General features: G+C 34.1%; 3 protein-coding genes across 10 annotated transcripts in view; 2 read left to right on the top strand and 1 right to left on the bottom strand.

Annotated features, from left to right (window-relative positions):
* The first annotated feature begins 528 nt into the window (after positions 1–528).
* Positions 529–4,522, top strand: LOC136348474 (synaptophysin-like). The gene is made up of 5 exons (XM_066299312.1): positions 529–581; positions 643–750; positions 3,111–3,395; positions 3,447–3,614; positions 3,675–4,522. Exons 2-5 carry the CDS (start codon positions 679–681, stop codon positions 3,780–3,782), a joined length of 633 nt encoding a protein of 210 aa, XP_066155409.1. The 5' UTR covers positions 529–581; positions 643–678; the 3' UTR covers positions 3,783–4,522.
* Positions 4,523–4,890: 368 nt separating this feature from the next.
* On the top strand, positions 4,891–19,348 carry LOC136348434 (KICSTOR complex protein SZT2-like). Of its 2 annotated transcripts, XM_066299227.1 has the most exons (32): positions 4,891–5,291; positions 5,485–5,666; positions 5,721–5,966; positions 6,020–6,250; positions 6,304–6,460; positions 7,418–7,638; positions 7,691–7,812; positions 7,865–7,988; positions 8,044–8,179; positions 8,233–8,494; positions 8,547–8,715; positions 8,765–8,983; positions 9,039–9,367; positions 9,428–9,734; positions 10,015–10,220; positions 10,274–10,957; positions 11,004–11,897; positions 12,242–12,765; positions 12,893–13,031; positions 13,080–13,300; positions 13,351–14,072; positions 14,681–15,898; positions 15,949–16,113; positions 16,168–16,396; positions 16,452–16,785; positions 17,253–17,427; positions 17,478–17,691; positions 17,741–18,029; positions 18,088–18,443; positions 18,495–18,820; positions 18,883–18,998; positions 19,062–19,348. In XM_066299227.1, the coding sequence occupies exons 1-32, from the start codon at positions 5,234–5,236 to the stop codon at positions 19,168–19,170; spliced, it is 9,684 nt and encodes a 3,227-aa protein (XP_066155324.1). In that variant the 5' UTR covers positions 4,891–5,233; the 3' UTR covers positions 19,171–19,348. The 2 variants fall into 2 exon arrangements, with proteins under 2 accessions (XP_066155324.1, XP_066155325.1); XM_066299228.1 differs by lacking the exons at positions 4,891–5,291; positions 5,485–5,666; positions 5,721–5,966; ... (4 more) ...; positions 7,865–7,988; positions 8,044–8,179 and having other exon boundaries at positions 8,368–8,494; positions 8,754–8,983.
* Positions 19,349–19,471: 123 nt separating this feature from the next.
* mGluR (metabotropic Glutamate Receptor) overlaps positions 19,472–23,473 on the bottom strand; it is a 105,260-nt gene continuing 101,258 nt past the window's right edge. For all 7 annotated transcript variants that reach the window (XM_066299349.1, XM_066299352.1, XM_066299350.1 and 4 more), the window contains 2 exons: positions 22,643–22,780; positions 19,472–21,749 (listed from right to left, as the gene is read on the bottom strand). In XM_066299349.1, coding sequence (XP_066155446.1) covers positions 22,653–22,780 — 128 coding nt within the window. In that variant the 3' untranslated portion in view covers positions 19,472–21,749; positions 22,643–22,652. The remainder of the gene's footprint in view (positions 21,750–22,642; positions 22,781–23,473) is intronic.

The following is a 23,473-nucleotide window of genomic DNA, read 5'->3' as shown; positions in this document are numbered from 1 at the left end:
AGGATTTGATGTAAAAAATTTTAATGTAAAAACATTCTAATGGATGGCCTAAATAATTTGGGAATTATTGAAGAAAATTTACTCGACTCGAACTATAAGACAATCGTATCTCACCTTGCTTAAAATGACAACAGAGGGGGGTACAATCGTTTCTTTAATAACAATGTACCAATGGAGTTTAATTTGCTTAAGATGATTCTAAAATTATTATAACTTTACTTAATCATTAAAGCTTAATAAGTAATTTAAAAATTGAGTTTAAGAGAAAATATTGAAGTTAAAAATTTTTACTTTATTATTGCAAGAATTTTTGTAATTTTTGCGCATCATCTCTAATAACGCCCAGTTGCCATACCAAGTTAGTGATGAAGAAACCTGCTTTATCGATCAACCAATTATGTCACTACAATCTTTTCGTCCACTATATTCCTTTTCTGTCATTCGTATGCTATAAAAAGGATAGTACGCAGTCCTAGAGTATATTTTTCCAGGAAAAGAGAAATATCTTTCTAAAACGTCTCAAGTCATATTTATCAAATATTTTCGATTCCATTTCCATTACTTTGGCCTAACTCAATAAAGTATTAAGAGTTATATTTAATAATATTTTAATTATTTTCCCACTATCTCTTTAAATTCTAGAGTTATTATTTACCTAGATAAGCCTCTACAAGGACCATGGACGCAGTACGGGATTTGAACTTTTCCGTCTTCCAAGAACCTCGAGGGGTTATGAGGATTTTGCATTTCGTGAGTATTTTTTAACATTTCAACTTCAATTTATAATAATTATTTATATCCACGATGATTGCATGAAATGGGTGTTTACCTTCCTAGCGTCTAACAGGTAGGGTTATTCTTATTAACCATATTTATGTTAATTACCTACAGGAAGTCAAGATGCTATCACAGTGAAATTGTTGTTTGTTTGTTATTGTTATTTTTACTTGCTTCTTAATCTTTATTTTAGATATATTTAGTAAGTTATTGAATAAAATTTAGTTATGTAAGCTTAGTTACCAGCATGAGGTAAATCATTCTTACTTTATTGAGGCAGATCAATACTCAAAACCAAAATGAAAATAATTGTTTTCAGTGAAGCAAAATTTGTGATATTTTTACTTTACTTGAATATACATTTGAAAAACAAAAATACCATTAGCAATATATCTTATCTTTGTTGATATCTAATTTTTGTTTCCAAAAAACAAGCAATTTATATTTCCAGTTAAATTGTGATTTGATAAACAATAAAATTGTAAAAATATGTTGATGATACCCAATAATGGTAGCATAACATGGCATCCAAGTATATCACAGATTTTGAATTTGTCAATAAACCAATTTAAAATGTGAGTCATTTTTAAAATCTTGATACATTTATGACCACCTTCTGTAGGGATAACAATGAATATGTTTACCCGCACTGACCAAATCTTAATATGTGGAGTTTCACAGAGAATTTCACAATATTTCTACCACACCTAAAGTTTCTGAAATTAGTCCCATATTGTAACACTGAAATCTGGATCAATGCCAGTGAACTAATTTTTTTTTCTCTTGTATGAATAATTACAGGGCAGGCAGAGTAGTAATTATTAAAAAAAAAACTTCTTTGGTGTCTCACAAGTTGAGTGTTTTAAGACAAATCCCATGGATAATTTTCACATTTACTTTAATATTAACTACATGAAATTTATTTTCTTAGCCATAACAGAATCTAAAATATCTAATGTAATTGATTTTGGAGGTTCTTTAAAATTTAATACACTCACTATAAGCCAGGAAATAACTGAATATATGAATTTACTATGTGGGTATTAATTTGGCATTGAACTGGGTAACAAGTCTAAACAGAGACCACAGAAGAGATACACACTAACATCTATCACTTTATGATGATGCTCCCCTAGAAGCTCATTATCAGCTAAACAGTTGCTAAAATAGTCATAAGAGACCATAATATGACATAACAGCTTAAGTGTATGAGCAATGTTGTTATCTCCAAAAAAGTGGATATTTATTTATTTATTGTAGAGAAGAATTTTGTATCAATCCACAATCACACACTGTTTAATTTGTTAAAAAAAGGAAAAGGGAAAAGTGTACTCAGCTCTGGTGATGTAAACAAGGCTGACAGACATCTTGAAATGTTACTGAGAAAGTTGGTATCGGCATAAAGATAAAAAAAACCTTGGATAGTAAAAGGGATCTTAGCATCAAGAGGCATATGAATTAAGCTATATAAAAATTTTGTGCATTCTATCACCATGAAAACTTTTATATCAAAATGTTGAAAACCAGTTCAAAAATAAACTTGTAAAATTCATCTGGGACATTAAAATAGCATATATTATGAGCTAGAATGTTTTTAATTTCAACCTAATGTGGAAAATGCTGAATGAGCTAACACACTGTAACTCAGATTCCTCAGGAATCTGACAATTGTTCATCCATGCTAAAACCTAGGGTAAATAGGAATACAGACAATCATTAATGGATCATAATACCAAAATAAGGAAACACCAAATGAAAATCCTGGCAAAAATTTTATGAAATCAAAAATGTACCCACAGAAGCTAGAATTAATAAATAGTGGGATTATCAGTGGAGACTCTAACCTAAGTTCAGATTGGGCACTGTCTAATAAAGAAATAAGACAATCTGAACTCAAAATAATATTTCTAACAAATGATAATACAGTACTCATAAGGAATTAACTAGACAGCTGCATTACTAACTTAATTCAGGAGGTGCTGGACGCTGTGTGTAACTGATAAGAAAAAGAAACCCAGTCAATTAATCCTAGGAGAACGATTATTCTTCTTTTTATCAAAATGACAAAACAATAAAACCTGTAAGAACCGTTTGTTTTTGGATTGACAACTGTAAAGTAGTTCACTAGACATAAGTTTTGTATAGTTCTTGTTTTTTGTTACTTGTGAGAAAGTATATTAGTTGAATGAAGAAGGATTGAGTTCCATTTAAACTTCACTCAGAATAACTGAGGAGATCTAAAATTTAAAGCACTTATATTCATGTAGTAGAGGTTATAATTATGTGTACAAATACTTCAAATAAATACAATAAATTATTTAAATTTATTTCAGGTTTTCTCTATATGTGCATTTGCAACAATCACAGGCTACACAGGAATAATTCGCTTTGTATGTTCCACTAAAGAAGTCAGCACTAAATTTGAATACCCCTTCTATGTTGTGGAAACCTTGACGCTCACACCCAACTGCACAGCCACTGTGTCAAATGATTTTTCTTCAGATGCTAGATTTTTTGTTGCTACTGGTGTGCTCTCATTTCTCTATGCTATTGCCATCATTTATATCTATTTAAAGATGGATGAAGCGTATAAAATCAACAAAAAGCTACCACTCTACGTAAGAATTTCAAACCTTCAGTTGTTAATATTAAAAAAAAATGCGTTTCAGGATTTTCTCATAACAGTATTTCTGGCAGTTCTGTGGCTTTCAAGCAGCGCTGCCTGGAGCCATGCTTTGTCTGGTTTGAAGACTGTCACTAGTTATCCTATAATCACTCCATCTGACTGCTGTAAAACTGTTAGAACCAGCAGCTTTTCAACACTTAATATCTCAGCGGTAAAAATATATAAATTTGCTAAGTTTTCTTTGTTTATTACATGATTACTTAATTTTCAGATTTTTGGGTTTTTAAATTTTTTCTTGTGGGCAGCAGATCTATGGTTCCTCTTCAAAGAAACTGAGTGGTTCCAAGGGGGAGCACCTCCCACAACTAGTGGGGTTTAAAGCAATATTTGTCAAGCAAATGGACTTTTGCTACATTGATTTGCAAGGTATACACAATAAAATGGTTCATGGCTGAGATAGTCCATGAGACTAGCACTTAATTACTTAGTTGTAGGGTTTTTGTTATTATTTTTTTCTTTAAAGTATTGTTTTAGATTTAGATATTTTTAAAAGAGTTTCTAGCAAGTTTGCAAGAAAGTCGGTTATTCTTTGTTTTAGTTTATTTTGGTTTTTGACTGATTCGGACATCAAGTTTTCTAGGCAGTGGCAGTAGTTAATCTCTATCACTCATAAGGTTTCTCAGTACTTTGGCGAGATTACACCTGCTTTTATTATACCCTCTAGGATATAGATGTAGATGTGGCATTTTCCAGAGTTCGCCAAGAAAGTAGAAATATGTGGCTTTAGGGCCAAAGTATCAGGCGTAGAATTTCTATGTCTTTTAAATACATAGTTGTTAGGGATATTAGTTGAAAATATGTAGAAGTACAGGTGTAAAGTAGGACCCCGGTTTTAACTCGTTTCTGAGTTTCATTGTCTTGTACGTACAATAAAATATCAACTATTGACATCGCTCAAACTCTCAAGAGAATTTTCCCGAACCTACTTCAGCAGATCTGATGCGTTATTTTATCCCATTTAAATGCCAAATACTCTATTTTTATACCTTAACTTATTTAACATTAACAATAATGTGTCATATCGATTTTTTTTATTTGAAATAAAGATCATTTTGTTTAGATTGGTTGTTTTATTTGTTTTGTTTCTAAGCTTAAAAAGAGTTGTTTTTTTTTTATCCTATTTGCCATTCGCTTCAATTTTCACTAGAACACTAGAGGAATTATGAGTAAAGTAATATATCAGCCGATGCTAATTGACTAATAATTAGCAATTAGTCGTCGCTAAATACCATAAATTCAATTTTATTTGAATAGGTATGGAAAATAATATGAAATTGGGATGAATTATTGAATTCAGATATCAACTATTTTGATACATGGTGGATGCGCGGAAATTTCGAAGTTCATTGAGGGATACAGAGCCATCTATCGGCTGTTCCTCCGTTACCCACCTCATCGAATTGTCAAAAAGTTTAAGGTTATTGTTTTTCAATTTATTATTTAATTTCGAGAGTGGCTGAAGTTTAGCGTGATGTAATTCTAATAAAATTTCAATGTTTACCTAATTATGTTACTTTTTTTTTACACGTGGATGCCCAAGACCGGATTGTTTTCGTTTGCTTTGGCTGGAAAACAACAATCACTTAAAGAAGAGACTTTCCAGAGATTGTCAAGCAATGATAAATTTGTGTGACTTTTTTTGTTTACTGTTTGTTGGGATAGCAATAACATACTTTCAGTAGTTTTAAATGCTTCAATAGCGTAGGATCATCCTTCTTTGTGTTCTTTGTTTTCATTACTTAATTACAATTTTAAGTAATATGAGTTATAATGGATTTTGATGCCCAGAGTCAGTGTTCTGATGAAGGAATCGAGTTGCCACCATCAGGTAAATACTGCAAGCTCGATATTCCCCGAACAAAATAACTTTATTCTTATTTGAATTTAATAAACTTTGTAGATATTTGTAACAACTGAAATAAGTAAAGTCTTCAAATTACTTGTCTTCGTTTCCACACAAATATTCAACAAGATTCAAATTTCTAATTGATGTCTTTACAATAAATTTCTTTTTCACATAGCTGAGTATGGATTTCAATTCTCTCAAGATTTTACATGTGGCGAATGTTTACCTCCAGACTTTCTTGAGGCAAAAATTGTTTATTTACTTCTGCCTAAAAATGTTCCAATATCACGAGCTGCTCGACTGCAATGGCTTTTGGATCACCTGAATGCTACCATAACTGTTTCAAGCCCCAAATTGGTAAGTAGTCTTTAGTTACTAACTTAGTTGCAAAGAAAGACATTTAAATTTTAGTTGGAAAATTCCACAAACATTGAAATCATATCAGCAATACCACGGGAGCAAAACTTGAATTTGAAATGCAACCAATTTTTGGTTACATATCGTACAGAAGCAAAGTTTGTGGCTCATGCCTATCGTATTGCTTATTGCCTAGATATGAGTCCTAGTCATGCTGATGTTAATATTCAAAGAAAAGAAGTAGTTTTTGATCAGATTTTACATAGTTTTAAAATAAGCATTGAGGGCCTTTCAAAGCAGGTCAGTGTGCTTTACAACTATTACGATATAACAATCAAAAAGCCGATTTTTAGTTTACAATCCCAGGAAATTCTTCAGTCTTTCAGCCCTGCATTTATTTAACAATATTGGCAAACACTCCTTTTTTCATAACTCCAGCACAGCAAGTCATATTAAAAGGCATTCAAATGACACCCAAAAACGTAAATGAGATTATAAAATGCGTAGAAACTCATTTTCACATGTTAGAAGGAAAAATTGCTGAAGCATGCAGATATGCCATTGAGAAAATCCAAGCTCAAAGGGTGAGACTAAAATTTGGGGTGAAAATTTGAGTTTTCTAATGACATTTTTGTAGGCAGCACATGATGTCACTTTATCTGGGGGTGAATTTGAGAGCTTTGATGTAGGGCGTTTATCAAAAATACCTATGGTGACCCCAGATGCCAATTTTGTTAACATGCTGAGGTATTCAATGTTGGCTATATACCTTTTGCCTGAACCAACACTAAGTCGTAAGTATTTAGATTCGTTAATACACCATAATAAACCAATATCTTTTCGGAGTTATTTATAAATTACCTACTTTTAATGTTAGAGCTGAATACTTTTTGTTTTGGAACCATTCCAGGCTTGTGAATACTAGTTCATTCGGGGTCAGAGTTCAGGTATTTTTTGTCAGAGGTATAGAATTTTTTTTAGCGTTCTTAGTAGGGGATTTTTTTGATAGATACTTACATCAAATAATCAAATATCTTTAGTTACAAAAAATTCAAATGGAGGTGTTTTTTTTTGTTTCAAACTAAATAACATTTAATAGCCAGTTTTATATATAGACACCACTGACAAAAGGTGTAGATTTTACACTATTTTTATCTTCAACCGTTTTAAATATTCAAGTGCATAAAATATTATGTTTAAGATGAATTTTTCAAATTTATAGCAGGCAATGCATTCATCGTTTTCCTTTATCTAGGTAATTACCAGCTGTGATAGGGACTTAATGGAACCATAATGATGTTTGTTCAGACTATCAGTTTCTTAATGATTGTTTGTCTTTATTTCGATGCAGGACATATTAGGATACACTCCGCACATCATTTAATAAATATATTAATAATCATGCTGCAAATATTTAAACAACTAGTTTTTACAAGGCAAACAGTTCATATCTATGCCAGAAAAAATGTAACTTAACTTTCATAATTTATTGCATGCAAGCCTAGGTTGTGTTGTACCTTGAATATTTCATATTTTAAGTGAAAAGATTGTGAAAATACGTTTTAGGAACCGGTTATAGCTGAAGCTCACCTAGTTTCTTGGCACGATTTAAACGCATATCAATCACTCGAATCATAGAAAATTTAACTAAAAATAAAGATGCAAAAATTTATTTAATAGTTGTTTTTCCGGAAAATATTTCAGCTCTAATAATGCTTAAATGAACTATTGTCTGATTCGAATACTTTTAGATATTCTAGTCATAACTGATGGGATAGTGTCAATGCCCGATTCCAGTGTGATGGAAACTATGCTGCATCAACTACACTATGATGCTATAGCCGTTTCATTCCTTAAAATAGGTTCTAAGTACCACCCCCACTGCGGTGCAGGGCTAGTGTCATATATAGATTTGTTATACTTTTTTGCGCATTCAACTTTAGGTACCTGTCTAGAAAATTTTCCAAAAATTGTAAGTTCATGCTCCTTTGATAAATTTTTAAATTCAAAACTCTGGGTTTTAGGTGCACGATCCTATAATGTCTATGAATTTTTACCAGGAAATGTTTTTAATTTGGAGTTTTCATAACAATAACTCTAGAACGTCTGGCAGAGTCTGTGATAGTGTGAAACCGTGGACTGTACTGTAAGTCATATAGGTGTTAGAAATTCTTATTTTGAATTGAAAAAAATTGTAGAAACGATAGATTTTATAACCAAAGACTGCCTAATCTCTTGTCAAAAAGACAGACTGAAAGTAGTACTAATATTTCTTTATTGCTTCTCCTAGCTAGACGTATGCGAGAAGGATTTACTGTAGATGTAAGTTTTTTAACAAAAAAACAAATGTAGCAGATTTTATGTTTTTAATTTATAGAATATATTCTTTATGAATGGAAATTTGGAAATCAAATTAATACACCAATGGAAATCATCTATTTACATTCAGTACAAATTGACTTCACAATGGCCTGTGGTGAAAAATGTGACTCATTTTGAGGTTTATATTTATGGTAATAATAACAATATTGTTCATAAAATATATTAAAATGAAATTGGTTTGTAGCTCCCTATGAATTTTTACATGATATGACGTGCCTAATAAAGAAGGAAACTAAATCAGTGTTCAGACGGGCTATAATTCAAAGATTCTGGAGTAGGTTGTCCCAAGTTTCCACAGGGGACTTAGGCTTGGCTACTCAACTAAGCAATTTCACAATTAACGACGACTGGTGCACATTACCTGACAGTGTTAAAAGTGGACTTGCAGTTTTTACCACTAATAGCTCTTCTTACTCAGATTCTACTAAGCTTATTCTAACACCAAGGTATTTAAAGGATATATGCATGAAATTAGGAAGAAAACCAGTTTTTTTATAGAGATAACTATTGTTTGAATTTTGTTAATATGTGGCAAGGCATAAGTCAAATGGAAACAAATCACTGGAGGAAATGGTTTCATACGCACAAAATGTCATTAATACTAACCCACGACAACCCTCTACCTTCCACGCTTTACACGACCAATTGTTCCTCCCAAAGATACCAGGTTAGAGTTTACCTACTGCCATACGGCATTGAAGATAGAAACTTTCCAGGTTGTGCAATGCAGGCAAGCAGTGGTTGCCCTCTATGTAATGCTTGCAAAATGGGCTTCTTTCATTCTTATTGACAACCACACGTATTTAAAACTGCTTCATGCAGAAGCAGATAAGGCTCCAATAGGATTTTGCATAGTTAGAGTTAGTTCTAAATTCCCAAGTGCCGTGTTAAATTTAGGATTTTCCACAAATACTCCTGGACCGACTCGATACGAAGTATGTTTATTGCATTTAAATCTAGTTAGATAAAAAGTTAATTAAAGCTTTGCAGGTTTGTGACGAATTAAAAGCTAAATTGTTATCTCTCTCTTACATACCCAAAGCTAACGAACCGTCCTGTTGTGTGCTGCTTCAAAAACCATTGGAAAGAATTTTGATTCGCTATGAAAGAGTGCCAAACACTTATACTACAGTAGTTTTTCCTGATGGGACTCAGCCCCTAGATAGTTCTAGTTGCTATTCATCTCCAGTCTCTGGATCTCTATTCACAACTCTGTCGCGCTATTTGTTCCATAAAAGATGGATTTGGAGCACCAATTATGCGGCGAATCCTCGTTTACCTGATAACTCAGTTTCAAGGATATTAAACACCCTTACCCGGTACAACATTGTTAAACGCTTTTTGAACAAAGGACTGAAGTTTGTCTTGTGGTTATTTAGGATGCGTTTAAAAGAAGGCTACCACTTTGCGTATTCTTCATCAGGAATCGTTACAATGGTTCGAGAAGTGTGGCTGGATTCAAATGCGAGCTGTGTAGTGCAATATGTTGTCTTTCCTCCGTATTATAATTGGGGAGATGACTTTTTCAGTGGGTCAGACGAGGAAGTGGAACCAGTATCTGATTTGGAGGCAGAGCTGCAGATGATTACGGAAGTTTGGGTGGAACCACAGCACGGGAAAGTGTTACCAAGTAATTCCACAATCAGTTACTTTAATGACAAGAATTATTATCAAATTGCTGAAGCGGTAAGTTGTTACAGAAATAAATTAACGAGTGGTAATAGAAAGTTAAAGTTACGAAAATGCTAGACAAATTTATTTTAATAAAAAATTACATATTATTTCAAAAAAAGTGAAATATACAAATGCCAAAAAATTTGTAATTCGTTTGTTATAATTTTTCGTGCCAATGAATAATTTTTTTGGTCATTTTAAATTTGGAACTACTTGGGTTTTAACTTAATTGTAATACAATCACCCTATATGTGTATGCTTTACTGTAACCAATCTTGCATTCTTTTTCAAGATCCGCAAAAATGACCATCGCTGTATTGACGATTTATTGACAATGGAACACTTATCTCTGATGTGTCAAAACAAGGCCGTTCATAATCTCACTTCTGGCATGGAGGTCAATGTTGCTAGAACTAGTTTTAGCAGAAGATCACTATCACATAAAAGCAATCGAATATCAGCTGAAACATATCAAAGTCACCATGTACCTGAACACGGGTAAATCATCTCTATTTCTTTAAATAAAAAAAAATAAATGAACATATTTTTAGATCTCCATGGTATCCAATCGTATCGCCACGTATCGAACACATTCCATTTGAATTTGACCCAATTCGGGTTTTACATTTATGTCACCAAACTGAATTGCTCTTCTCTATGCTAAAACAAGAGCAAGTAAATAACTTTAAAAAGAGTCCTAAAGGAGATAGGGCCAATAAGTTACTTTTAGATAATGTCTTTGAGCATTTCTCATTGTTACATGACAGAGAATTAGAACTTTCTAACGAAGAATGCCGCAATTTTACCAGATCACTTGTGTTAAGACATAGAGCCTGCAAGGCTGTACATTCATGCCCAATATCGGAAAGGTCTTCGAACTCGGAGCTTAATTTTCGTTGGAAATGTTATATTAAGGGTGTTTCCGTTACACATGTAATATTGACGTTTTTACCTGCATCAGTAGACGACCTTAGAGTACTGACAGGTTTAGACCCAGAAAATGCTTATGTGGAAACTGAAGAAAGGGCATCATCCCGAGCAAGTAATGTCAGCGATGTACCAATAAACACGCCACATATTTTGACTTTGCCCATATACGTTTACGATTGCCCTTTGAAGCTTTTAGTGAACGCGTATGTCGAGAAAGATCATGGCCAATCCAGTGTTTCTGAGGATGTGTATGTGGATAATCGCTTTAAGTATGCGCAGTGTGTAGTCGGAGAAATCCAGGAGAAGTAAGCCTACCTTTGTATAAAAGCCTTGTCTAATCTTGAACTTTAGGTTAAAAGGAAGTGACACTGAAAGCTGCTCTGAAGAGACGGAAGCACCTGCCCCTCTGAGAAACATTAGGGATCATTGTACTGCATTGGAAATGACCCTTACGAAATGTTACGTATTATCTCTCTTTCTGGCCCTTCATAGCGGGATTTATATCCACAGCTCAGATGTTCAGAATGCTATGGATTTGTGCGAGGAGGAAATACAAGAAATAGACATTACTGATTATATTACAAAATCCTGCTCCCACGTCAGACAGACTAAAAGCGACAAAATCTTCACTCAAGTCTTGAACGAAGCCCTTCCTTGCAGTGAATTGAAGGATCTGCACATGTTAGTTAAAAGGAAGTTTTTCAAGATGGTCTGCACCTCTTTCAACCAAATCAGTAGTAATGGCGAATATTACTACTTCAGACATTTATGTATTCAACCAGAAGAAAAGGCCAATAATAGTGATGATGATGCGAGCGTTTGTGCTTCAGAAATTGAATTCATATCTGAAAGAGATATGAGTATATATTCAGAAGGGCCTCTGGCATTTACTAAAGTCTTACATCCAGGTCCTCTAGATGTAGCAAGCGTTAGTGATGTCAGTCCTTTATTTCTTCATTTTGTTTGCACTTTAAAGTACAATAACGGGGGTCACAGCAACACTTCAGTGAGGGTACTGCCTGCCTGTCTTGGGGAGCTTATTCAGAATATAGAAAAATCTACAGAATTTATCAGCAAATCGAAATTGCAAGTGACTTTGGATATTTTTTGTCTTACATTGCCATCTCGTATTCAGAACATTTTAACTGAGTACTCTCAGCAAAATCTTCGCAGTACCTCGTTTTGCTCTGAGGGAGGTTTGCAGCGCACTATTAGCTCTACGTCTGACGCCAGTATAACTTCTGAGTAAGTAAATTATTTGTTTACATTATTTTTATAATTTGTATAATATGTATCGCTACGGTGTTAACATTATATGAAATTTAGGGATTTCCTTCACATTACATATTTACTTTTTGTGAATCTTCAAGGCATAACAGTCAATACTAAGAATAGATTAGTTATTTTTCGTGCGTTTTTCTTGGCAGATCATACATAAACTAATCCATCGGAAAAGTACCATTTTATATTTTAACTGACTATGTATTTCTTGAAATTATTTACATTAAATTATTAAACTACTAATTATTTATAGTTTAAACCGAACGTATGTTCTATACCTTTTTTTGATGGATATCTTTTTCGTTCAGGGTGCCAATGCCGTTAAAGAATTTGACTGATCTTCAAAGACGATCAGTAGATAAGCTTTGCGATGAAGTTAAATGGTTATTGGAGGACGAAATATGTACCGCCCTCTTGGATACCATCCCTGTAACTACTAATACTATTAGGAACGTTATAAAGCATGTGTCTGGAGGATATTTAACCAGAGATTCATGCAAAATGGAAAAACTTACATTGAATTTTGTGTACATAACCGAGCAGAGCCATGAAAAGTTCCTGCAAGAGTTTCAAGGGATGAAATTGCCCATCGGATATCGGCTATGCCAAGAAAAAGACTATTATTACGTTGCTAAGGATAATTTGTTGAAAGAGTCGGATACTTACGTGAACTTGTCCATTACTGCCCATTCTAATAGCAGTGATGAGTTTCCAGTGGATATATGTGGCTTGTTTAGAAGCGATGATTCCCATGTAGGAAGTAGCTGCAGGGAAGATACTGTTTCGCAGCAGAGTGATATCAGTAGTGAAAGCATTACGGGGACTGATGGAGGTTAGTTTAGAAAAAAAAATATTCTTCACAGTTTTTGAGATGTCCTTGTATAAGGTTTTATTTTGATCAAACTTTCATAGCTTGAGATTTGGTCTGGATTTTGTGTATTTCATATGGTGATTTTTAGGGTACGATGATGATATCAGTGAAGATGACGACGACTACGAGTGGGTAGTAACACTAGGCAACAAAAGAATACATTTACCAAATTTCTGGTTGATCCTAAAGATTGAACAAGACCTGGTAAATGTGTATTTTCACTGCAGGTATTTGCGTCAATAACCAAGAAACCAATCCTAAGGATTTTTGTTTAGATTTCAGGAATTAGGAACTCCTTGTGTTGATGAATACATTGATATACAACGCGCAGTCTGCGATTCTATTTCTGATTTATGTAAGAGAGTCAACCAGCTTTTGCTTCTGCAGTCTTTATATAAATCCAAAACATGTGATTCTTTGTTGGAACCTGACGATTCCCTTTCGAATGATTTTGTTGCTGTAGGTAGCTCTTATGACAAAATGAAGGGATATGACCGTAAGATGTTTGCATTTATATTAATTTTTTTTACCACCTTAACATTACAGCAAGTGATACTAGTGATGACTCTGACAACATGTTTTATTCCCGCTCAATGTCAGAAGCATCCCTGCATTTAAAACCTGGCTATTTCAGTTGCCCAGTAGTTTGGGAAAAAGTGTTTTACCTGCATCCCCGATTGAAAACTGGCATTGGCACGAAAACTGGAATTTCCAGAGGTATTTCGGCGTTAAAAAATATCTTGGAGAAATTCTCAGTTGTTAATAGATCCAATATGTTCGTGTATAAAGATGAAGAAGATAGTGTGTTCTATTTGAGACTTTATGAAAGTTCAAGCATCGCTGGAACTAGGTTATCAACAAAACCTGCCGACGGTGAAGGTTTAGCTTTTTCAAGGAGTCCCTCTATAGCATCCTTGCCAATCGGTCAAAATAAGCCCGATTTGGCTAGTTCCGACCAAAGTATTGCTTCCATCGTGTCAGCTGACAATTTACGTCCAAGAGTCCGGTCATTTGGAGAGAAAGAAAGCAGGGCTTTTGAAGATTCTCGGGAAAAAATCAACGAAGACACTTTAATTCTTAGAGTTCATGGAATTACTGAGGTCGGGACTGATGTACAAAATGGGTTAGTGCAAGTCCTACAAAATAAACTCGATGATGCTGTTCTCGACTTTTTATCCGGGACCTTAACTAGAAATGCCATGTGTCCTTTGACGCCAGAAGATGTTAGGTTTATTCAAAAACCTCAGAATCCTGATTGCTTTATTCGAGTAAGGTTTTTTTAGAAACGGAATTTTGCTACAGAGTATCCTTAAAATCATGCACCAATTAAATTGAAAATTAGAGTTATGTTTTTTTCCCGAAAACGCTCTTATATCTGAGGTACAGGGTTATTCAGTATAAATAGGCACCTCTTGTAGAACCTTACTCACTTTTAAATAAGCCTTTGCTGCAAAAATTTCTCATTGTAGGGAGATGGAAGTGTAAGAACCTAATTGGTAAATAGCCGTAAATCCATAGGAATGTAATTTTAATACAACAAGGCCTTAAAAATTTTACATATACATTTTTACCTACTCTATCGGATGATCTAAGGAACACGTAATTTTCACAACTTTACTAATCATTATCTTTAAAATGGTCGAATGCTAACAATGTTTATATTACAAGATTTTTTTTTTACGAAAAGATTAACCCTGGAGTCGTAACTTTTTTGCTCATCTTATTAAATAAATTTCAGAGAAACTTTTTTTTTATTAACACAGACACTCTATTTTTTCGAACAATTTAAATCGAATTCGTGCAAGATTTTACCGCAGCATTGTATCTTGTTACTAAACAAAATCATTTGAAAACTAATATTGTGTACTTATTTCAGTGCACGGTACAGGATTTTGCCCTCAAACTAGAAAATTCCAACGCCTTCATCCATTACTTGAAGCAAAACTTACTTCAGTTCCTAAACGTTCCTAAATATACAGATTGCCGTCCAGAATGCCATTTCAAGGATTATACTGTGGATAGCAAAGCAAAACTCATTCCTCAAGACCACATATTTATATATAACCAAAGCCAAACTCCCACTTCAGGCAGTAGAGGAATTGCTTGTATAGTATTAGCTTTGTTTTCTAACTGCGAGTGCGGCTCCTTAGCCGATAGTGAGAACCATTTTGAAACAGTTTTCATTGAAAAGAACTACGAAGCTTGCGTGAGTAGTTCAATTATTGAAGATATAAATCAACTTCCTCAATCATATTTGGAATTCCGATTGTGGAAACAAGGAAGGATTAATATTGAGAATTTAGAGAAGAAACTGACAGCAGCAGTTCGTCAAGCTACTTGGGATATTGTTACAGAGTATTATTTGCTTAAAAAACCTTTGTGCGTGGAGGAATTCAAGGATAATTTACACATTTCAAAGAAGAAAGTTGAAATTGATGATTTGAACTTGGATAAAGAAATTGAGTATAAATGCGAACTTGATTTGACTTTCGACAAGAACATTAGGAAACGCGTACTGGATTGCTTGCCCAAAAAACTGGACTCTCAGTTCTTTTCAATCAAAAAATTCGGAAAACGCTCAACAGTTCATCCAATAAGCGTAAAAACTTCCAGAGCCATAACTTTGGAAAAAGAAAACGAAAGTGAAACTACCAAAGATAATGGTGTTTTATCAATAGTGTATTCAAAATTTCTGCCTTCTTGGATGGAATTTGGAGACAATTTAAAGGCTCCGGCAGTTCGAAAGCAAGTCTTTAAATTAACCAATCATCATTTACCAAATTTAATCATCAAACAGCTTTTCACCATGCTTACGGATCAACCCAAGGCATTTAGGGCTCTGTCGACACACAATTTGAACTCTAAAAGCGAAGATATGTTTGTACCCTTTGTATCCTCTTGCGTCATTCAACGCTATGTGATTATATCTAGGAGTTTTCAAAAGTGGCAGCACACGGAAGATGGAAGTGCCGACATTTCGGTGGCTTTAAATCCGCAAAATTTGAAACACGTGCAGAAATTCGTGCCATTTTTGTTTGAGAATATGTTCATCCCTAGGCAGAAGATGTTTTGGATTTCCGTGGAGAGTGATAATGTAATTTCTTTTTAATTAATTTACAGGTATGATTGTATTTCTTTTTTTAGATTACGATTTACACTTATAATTGGGCTAAAGAAAACATAGACAAACTCACAAAGAACTGTATGAATTTAGCCCAATGGCTCGCTCTGAGGTCCTGTTTTGTAAACTCTGCAATTTCGCAAAAGTTGGGACTATTTTATAATCAACCTTTGACGCGCAAATGCTTCGTAAATTATATTTCAATTATATAATTTACCCAAAATAATTCGATTCAATTGTAGACGCTTCCTAGTAACAACTATTACTCATTAATTGGAAACTTAGATGCAATGTGTAAATTTCCCAAAGATCAATCTCAGAAAAAGTCTGGTCAATCCAATTTTAACCTTCCGATGGTTCTCGAGAGTTTTAGGGACAATTTCTGCAGCTCAAAATACGTGTCTCTTGATGCTGTCGCAATTTTCACCATCGAAATGCGGGAAATGAAATCTCTAGAAAAGAAAAATAGAGGTGTTTCTTGCGGATTTTTTAAAATGGAAGTAATGATTAAATGTTCTTATTTTAGACGAAATGAAAAAGTTGCATTCCATGTATCAGTCGAGAACCGGAAGTACTTCAGTACCGCAGCTGGGCTTATTAATGCAAAATTCTAGGATTTTACATTATGTTCACACACCCTTGCTATTTATGTCTCGATGGAGACTAAAATCTGCTTCCACTAGAGATCACTCCCTTTGCCCGTCCCAAACCATCCAACTTTCCGATAGGATTTCTGATAAAGAAAAAGAGTGTTGGCATTCAGATTTATGCTACTCCTTTTTTAGCGAATATCGAAATTACTTGCTAACGTTGGGTTTTACTCCATTGCAAATCGATAATCCTCAAGCTGTAAGCCTTGGGTAAGACACGAGATAATTATGTTTAGTGAACGAATTTCTCGGCCTGACTAAAGCTTAAATTTGTTCGTGAGATCAATATTTTTTTTGTACAACGTTATTTATATTGTGAAACACTTTACAAGCATCGGCATAAATTTTTTTTAGGCTAATTCTTTGGTATCTTTTCTTAAAAGATATTTTTGTTTTTTTAATCGACTTCCTTTTATAAGCAACAATTGCATACTAAATGAAGTTCACAATCATTGTTACTATCTAGACCAGTTGATTTACGTCCGATCGAAGAAATATAAAATCACGCTACGCTGAGTCTACCCTTCCTTATCAATTTTAAAAATTACATGCAATATTTTTAGCTGAGTTTATTAGCCGATTTTCTGGAAATTTCACTTTAAGAAATTCCACTCTTCTATTTTATATCAGGCCGCAGAAATTTTTACCACCTCTATAAAACCATAAAACTTTTGCAGAGCTTGGGTTAAAGATAAGTCTTCCTATAACTCAGTGTTCTATATACAAAGAACAATTTTAGGAGGCATATTAATATTTACCGTCTCCTTCGAAGAACCCTTCTTCGTAGCCAAATTACACGCCATTGAATGCAGTAGACTTCAAAATGTAACTTCGAGAGCTTCAGTTAATGGGGTAAGTTGTTTTGACTCTTCAGTAGGTTTAATTAACCAGTGGTTTTGCAGTTTACACTAAGTTTCTTGGACGAATGTGATAAAGTGAAAGTTTTAATGCATTTGCATTCGTTTACTTATGATTATCACTTGCGCTCTATTTATAATTATATAGCTGGTAATCATGGAAAGTTGCCTGAAAAGTACAATGTGCATCAGTTTCTGGATGATTTTCTTAAATACTACAATAAGGCTCCGAATTTTGCTAGAAATCTGGTTCATACAGGTATTAATTTTCAGTGCTTTGAGTCAACATTTTTTAAGTGAGTTTGCAGATACCATAACTATCGAGGAGTTGGTGACTGAGGGAAAGCAACTATTTGATTATTTGTTGGCAAATGTCAGTCAGTATGGATTTAACGTTCTGGAAATGGAGAATGGTAGCGCGGAGTTCATTTTAGTGCAAACTAGTACTGCCAGACAAATTTCGTATAAAGACTCTCAAGACAGACAACATACAGACGATTTTGACATGACTTTAGTGGTGTATAACATGTGCACCCCGTACAAACCTACAGATAAAGTTGTCCATCTCAAGTACTATTTAATTCTAACTTCCAAAAGGTAAAAAATAATGTTTTATTCTTACAATTTTTGAATTATTCGGTGTATATATTTGTAGAGAAACTTATCCGATGTTTGATAACGAACAAAAACTGGGCAAATTCCGCACAGTTTCATCTACGGGTACTTCCTCAGGACTCGAAAAATCTGTCAATGATGTCGAATTGAGTTTACCCAAATCAGATTCGAACGATGAAGCGGAGATTACCGAAAGTCTTGAGGAAAACGATGAGAAATCTTTAAGCCGATCTTCGGAAGAGAGGCCGATTAGTAAATTGTTGGCTAATGTGACTATCATGCAAGAAAGTGTGAATTATTTGGGCTACTACTCTCCTCACGAACAAATTATGCACCAGCTCATTTTGGATAAGGCAAAATCGATTCAGAAAGATATAAAAGATATGGTTTCCAAAGGTAGGAATTGGGTTAGTTAACTGGTATGTTTCTGTGAATGTATGATTATAGGTATGGCACACTGTAGGACAAATTTGCTTTGGAATAGGATGATAGCACCTCAAGACTCAAGTGCTTTGAGCTTTGACGAATTTATAGATCTGAAATACCTAGCTAAATTGACACCTTTGTCTCATCTAAATCCTAGTTTGGGGCCACTTCTCAACCAACCTCTTTCTTGGTATCAGGGACTTGCCAAGCTTTTACTAGTGAAATACGTGGACCAGTATAGAATATTCACTTCAAGTGATGGTAGTATTTCCTACTATGTAATTTTGCATCCGAGGTATTATGGGGCTTTCATGATGTTGAGCATCGACTTGGGGACTTCTCGAGGGGTACGTTAATTACGCACTTATGAAAATTAAATATGTGTAAGTTATTGTTTTGCCTTTGTTAGGAACTCTATGCAGTTTACAGAGAACCGAACAAAAGGGACGACACTGACCCATTAGGCTTGGGATACGAGAAATCACTTCGTGATGGTTTTGTCAATTGTATATGTTTCTATCTTTGGTCAGGAATGATCTGTGGATGATCATTCCAAAATGCTCATATTGTTTTTTAATTTTTAATTAGGTTCAAGGACTTTAAGGAAACCAGTACCTCATTAAAGACTACTCTAAGGAGCAGTAGATATTTTTATATGTTATGTTTATTTTATTTTATTTTTCTTATGTTACAATAAATAAGTGCAACATCAGGCAATTTACGAGCATGCAAGTAAGTGTAAATGTGACGGCTCAGATTACTGTGATAAATGTAGAAACATGTGCCTGGCAAGGTGTGTAAATGAGTAACGTGTAGTTTTTTTTTTACGTGCCATGGAAGCAAATGGAGGAATTTAATAAAGATTTTGGTTTTTATTTGTGGTTTTTGTTTTAAAATCCCTACCTTTAAGCAAACCAAATCCAACAAAATTCGTCATCGTTGTGGAAGGTTATTTTCAAGTGGAATGATTATTCCGGAATAGAAATAAAATCCGAATATACGTTTTCTAGTAACGTTTATTAGAATGATCACTAGGGTACATGTTATAAGTATCACCGAAGAACGAAAGATTAAACAAGAGTTATAAATTGGGCAACACACTTTAATTATCTACCTTAAGACTTCTTTAATAATCTTAAAACATTTTAAAATTAAACTTAACTTCGTTTACCGTTTTATACTTTCCTATTTAAGGATTTATTAAATATTTCTAATGTTTTAATTGACTAGTCTACAAAACAATTAATTCGTTTAAATACTTCATAGTCTAACATAGAATGTTTATTGGTGACTATTAGTTCAAATAATGAATGAGACGTTACATACATTATTATCGGCATTTTGGTGCAGGAGTTCATTGATCCATTTTAACATTCGTAGAAATAGCTGGACGAATGAAATTCTCTTTACACCTCAATAAAAAGAGAAAAGAGATTTTGTCACCAGTACAAGATGATACCTCTATGATATGTTTTTAGGAGAGACATTATATTTATAGGACCAAATGTCTGAGTCTCTGGTACTTTTGCAGTGGAGTTTATGTTGACAGGTTTCTGTTAAACTTGACGGAGTTACAATAATTTAGGCCTTAAACCGGCAGAGGAAAAGTGGATACTGAAATTAACATTAATCTTTGATTCTTTTGCGGATATCAGTTAACACTTATTCCATAATAACAAAAAGAAAGCTTTTGCATAATTCCTTCTCTGGGATCGCTCTATGTTAAATTACGCTTAATTTACATTAATCTTAAGTGACATTTATATTAATCATTTTTCTCTATTATACTTAAATATTTATATAATAAATACGGGAGGGTGAATAATCAACATTTGAAATGCTCTCTGCTATATTACTTACTTGTTTCTCTAAACTCAGTTCCAGTCTCTTTTATTGAAGAATAGGTATATAGTGTCCGACTTTCGAGGTAGGTCAATTAGGGTAAAATTCGGCAATTTAATGCTCATTTGGAATCTGTTTTAATATTTTAGATAATCATATTACTTCCAGAGATCCGAAAAAATTCGAATGTTTCGATTTTTGTTTTTTTTTTTACGTTTTCATTGCAGAAAAATTAAACTAGAATATTGTTGAAACACTTTTTAGTGGAGAATCTAAATATGTTGTCAAATTTTTCTATTTTTCTCCGCATATAAGAGACAAATGTTGTAAAGAAAGGTTTTTTTCTTTATGGGCGCCATAGTATTTTCTTAGATAGTTCGGTAGAATTTTAGAAAGTTGCCGCTATAAGTTACATAGTTGAGATAAAGGTAGTTTCTCATTTATAAAAAAATAAACGCTTTTCGAAATCTGCTATCGAGAGAAATTAGAGCCACACAAAAGGTTTGTATCATTTTGGGTAGTTAATTTGTAAATTTCCTTATTTAGCAATTCCTTTCGTGTCAAGCTAATACTGCGTTAATATTTGCAAATCGCTTCTTAGAAGATGATTATGCAGAAGCGGGCATTGTCCAGTTATCCGATTATAGTCTAGATAACACAATTCCCATATGGCGTCGATAAAGCAAAAACATGTTCTTCCGTTTTGCATGTTGGGATCCCCGTGCTTGAGTTCTAAAGACAGACACCCTGTCTAACTTTTACATAGGTAGCATCTAACAAGTGTATTAGAATCCCTTTTTAATTGCGCATGAGTAGACAATTTCAGTATTAGGTACATATTTTACATTAATAAACGCCTCTATTCTAGTATATACAAGGTGTGAACAAAAATGGAATATTCAAGAATATCACATAAATGGACAGTCGTTAAATGTGATATAACTATTCTCGAGACAATCATGCGTACATTTAGAATTCTAGTTTTAATTTGTGTGTTAAAATATGGTTTGCACTAATTTACATGGCAATTTATTATACAGGTGTTATATATACAATTAAGCGTAACGATCATTTAGGTATGTAAGACTAAAGTTAGCTAAATCTATTTACAGCAAACTAACGTAAATACCTATGGATTTCGATAATAGGTATTAAATGATAAAGTCAAGGCTCTAATGATGCTGGTTTGCTAAAATCTGAGCAACTATTACGAACGCTAGTGTTTAGCAATGATTCACATTACACGTTCCTGAGTGAATATTTTGGCAAATTTTAATGTTTTACTTGTATGTTTGAGCATTTGTTTTTTTTTCTTTTAGGTTTGAGTCGTTTGAGTCGTTTGTGTCGTTGAGTTTGAGTCACCGACAGGTGGAGAGGGATCTTCATTAGTTACTATGGTTATCTTTTTCTTGGGTTTATGGCTGGCGCCATTTTCTGCAATAAAAGTGAATTCTTTTATATATTTTATACATGAAATTTGCGTCGCATTCTCTCTTGACTGCTTATTCCTAGCTACGAAACAACTTTTGCCATTGAATAGATTAGAAGAGTAAAGACGACCTCGGACCTGTGTTTTGTTTCCCAGATTATTAATGGTGTTACATACCGTTCCTAGTTACCGGAGTTAATTAAGCTTCGTGTTCCTTACGGATTCAGGGATGTCTTGAACTTTGTCATCATTTGATTGAACGCGAAACAATATTCCTACCTGACTGCGAATTTATGCAACTTTAATAAGGGTTCAGAGCCGCTTTAGCAGCAGTGACGAACGAACTCAAAAAGGGCCATTTAAATTGCGAATCGGTATGTACATACAATTGTATTTGTCACGTAATGCTCGCCATGGTAAAAACGATGTAATATGCTATTGGACGATTAAAAATCGTTTTGGAACACTAGAAATGCGGAATAAATGATTTAAAGCTACGAAAATAGAAATATTTCAAAGGAGCTTGTTAAGCAGAAATTAATGGAAAAAAAAATGGAAGAATTTAAATCTTTGAATTACAAAAGACGTAACCCTGAGGGATCCAAAATCAGCTCTGCTAAATTCCAAGTTATGTCGTTTCCCATTACCTTCCTTAAGCGTATTTTAACGTAATTGGTCGGAAAATTATTCGAATACGTATACAGCACAGATCGCAAAAGGAGAAATACTAATAAAATCAAAGGGTTATTGCGCGTAGATTTATTCCCTTTCCAATCATTAGTTTTTCTGCAATAAAAATTTACGATTGGAAAGGAAGAAACGACGAGATCAAGGAAAAATTGTTTCCTGCCGGCTCGAGGAGTTTTATTGTTTAACACTTTTGCTGGAAAAAACTTACTCTGTGATTCTCAGAGAAGCGACATGGCATCTGACGGTTCAGCGGATTCTAAAGGCTCAGTTTGAACGCCTGCACATGAGCTTCGAGAGGGGGTAGCCGCCACCACACGTTCCATTGGGATTGTCTCACATGGGGTGCCTGGAAATTTGCAATTTTTAGGACCTCAGGCGAGGCTAGTTTGGAACCGACCAAGTCAATTTACGTCAATTCAAATTTAGTTAAGTCAACTTTGACCCTTGGCCCTTTTATAGCAGGACAATGCAGATCAAAATATTGTCGGAAAGAGCGTATCCTGGACTATCTTGCGTGTATTTGCCTAGATTATGTAGGTAGTAACATTACAAATTATAACCGATTGGTGATGGTACAGAAAGGATTACGCAGCGTGTCCAAGATTTGGCTTAATGCACCTATTAATAAAATAACATTTCTGAAGCAAATTTGCTTGCAAATTTTGGTTTTGTTTTGAACGAACATGAAGGAAATTTTTTTTTTTCATGTGGGGGGGGGGTACTTGGTTCAGAAATTTTACGTTTCGTTCGTGAGTACCGCCACAATTGCGTTCACCGAGCTGACCAGCGTAGCTCCGATGCCTCGAAAGGACTCGCATCGTCAAAATGAGGTCAGAGCAGCTGAAGATGATTTTTTCGATGCAGAGGAGGAACTCACGTATGGTCCCGGCATTGCCGGTTAGTTGTGAAAGTAATTTTTTACGAGTTTTTTATTTGAAAATTTTGAACTAGTTTTTCGCAAAACGGCATTTCTACACGTGGCGCAGGTGGTTAGTCACGAAGGGCTGAACGTATCGACTTCAAAATTTAACACAATACT

The sequence above is a fragment of the Euwallacea fornicatus genome, chromosome 33 (genome assembly GCF_040115645.1).
Source record: "Euwallacea fornicatus isolate EFF26 chromosome 33, ASM4011564v1, whole genome shotgun sequence".
Taxonomy (NCBI): domain Eukaryota; kingdom Metazoa; phylum Arthropoda; class Insecta; order Coleoptera; family Curculionidae; genus Euwallacea; species Euwallacea fornicatus.
The sequence above is the reverse complement of the archived record's forward strand: the minus strand, read 5'-3'. Positions and strand labels throughout refer to the sequence as shown.

What these genes read in the sequence shown, in the direction of transcription:
- LOC136348474 (XM_066299312.1), top strand. Translation starts at nt 679, where the DNA reads ATGGACGCAGTACGGGATTTGAACTTTTCCGTCTTCCAAGAACCTCGA. An exon ending in TTATGAGGATTTTGCATTTC is followed by an intron (nt 751 to 3,110) that starts GTGAGTATTTTT and finishes AATTTATTTCAG; the next exon opens with GTTTTCTCTATATGTGCATT. An exon ending in CAACACTTAATATCTCAGCG is followed by an intron (nt 3,615 to 3,674) that starts GTAAAAATATAT and finishes CTTAATTTTCAG; the next exon opens with ATTTTTGGGTTTTTAAATTT.
- LOC136348434 (XM_066299227.1), top strand. Translation starts at nt 5,234, where the DNA reads ATGGATTTTGATGCCCAGAGTCAGTGTTCTGATGAAGGAATCGAGTTG. An exon ending in AATGTGTATTTTCACTGCAG is followed by an intron (nt 13,032 to 13,079) that starts GTATTTGCGTCA and finishes ATTTTTGTTTAG; the next exon opens with ATTTCAGGAATTAGGAACTC. An exon ending in ATCCTGATTGCTTTATTCGA is followed by an intron (nt 14,073 to 14,680) that starts GTAAGGTTTTTT and finishes TACTTATTTCAG; the next exon opens with TGCACGGTACAGGATTTTGC.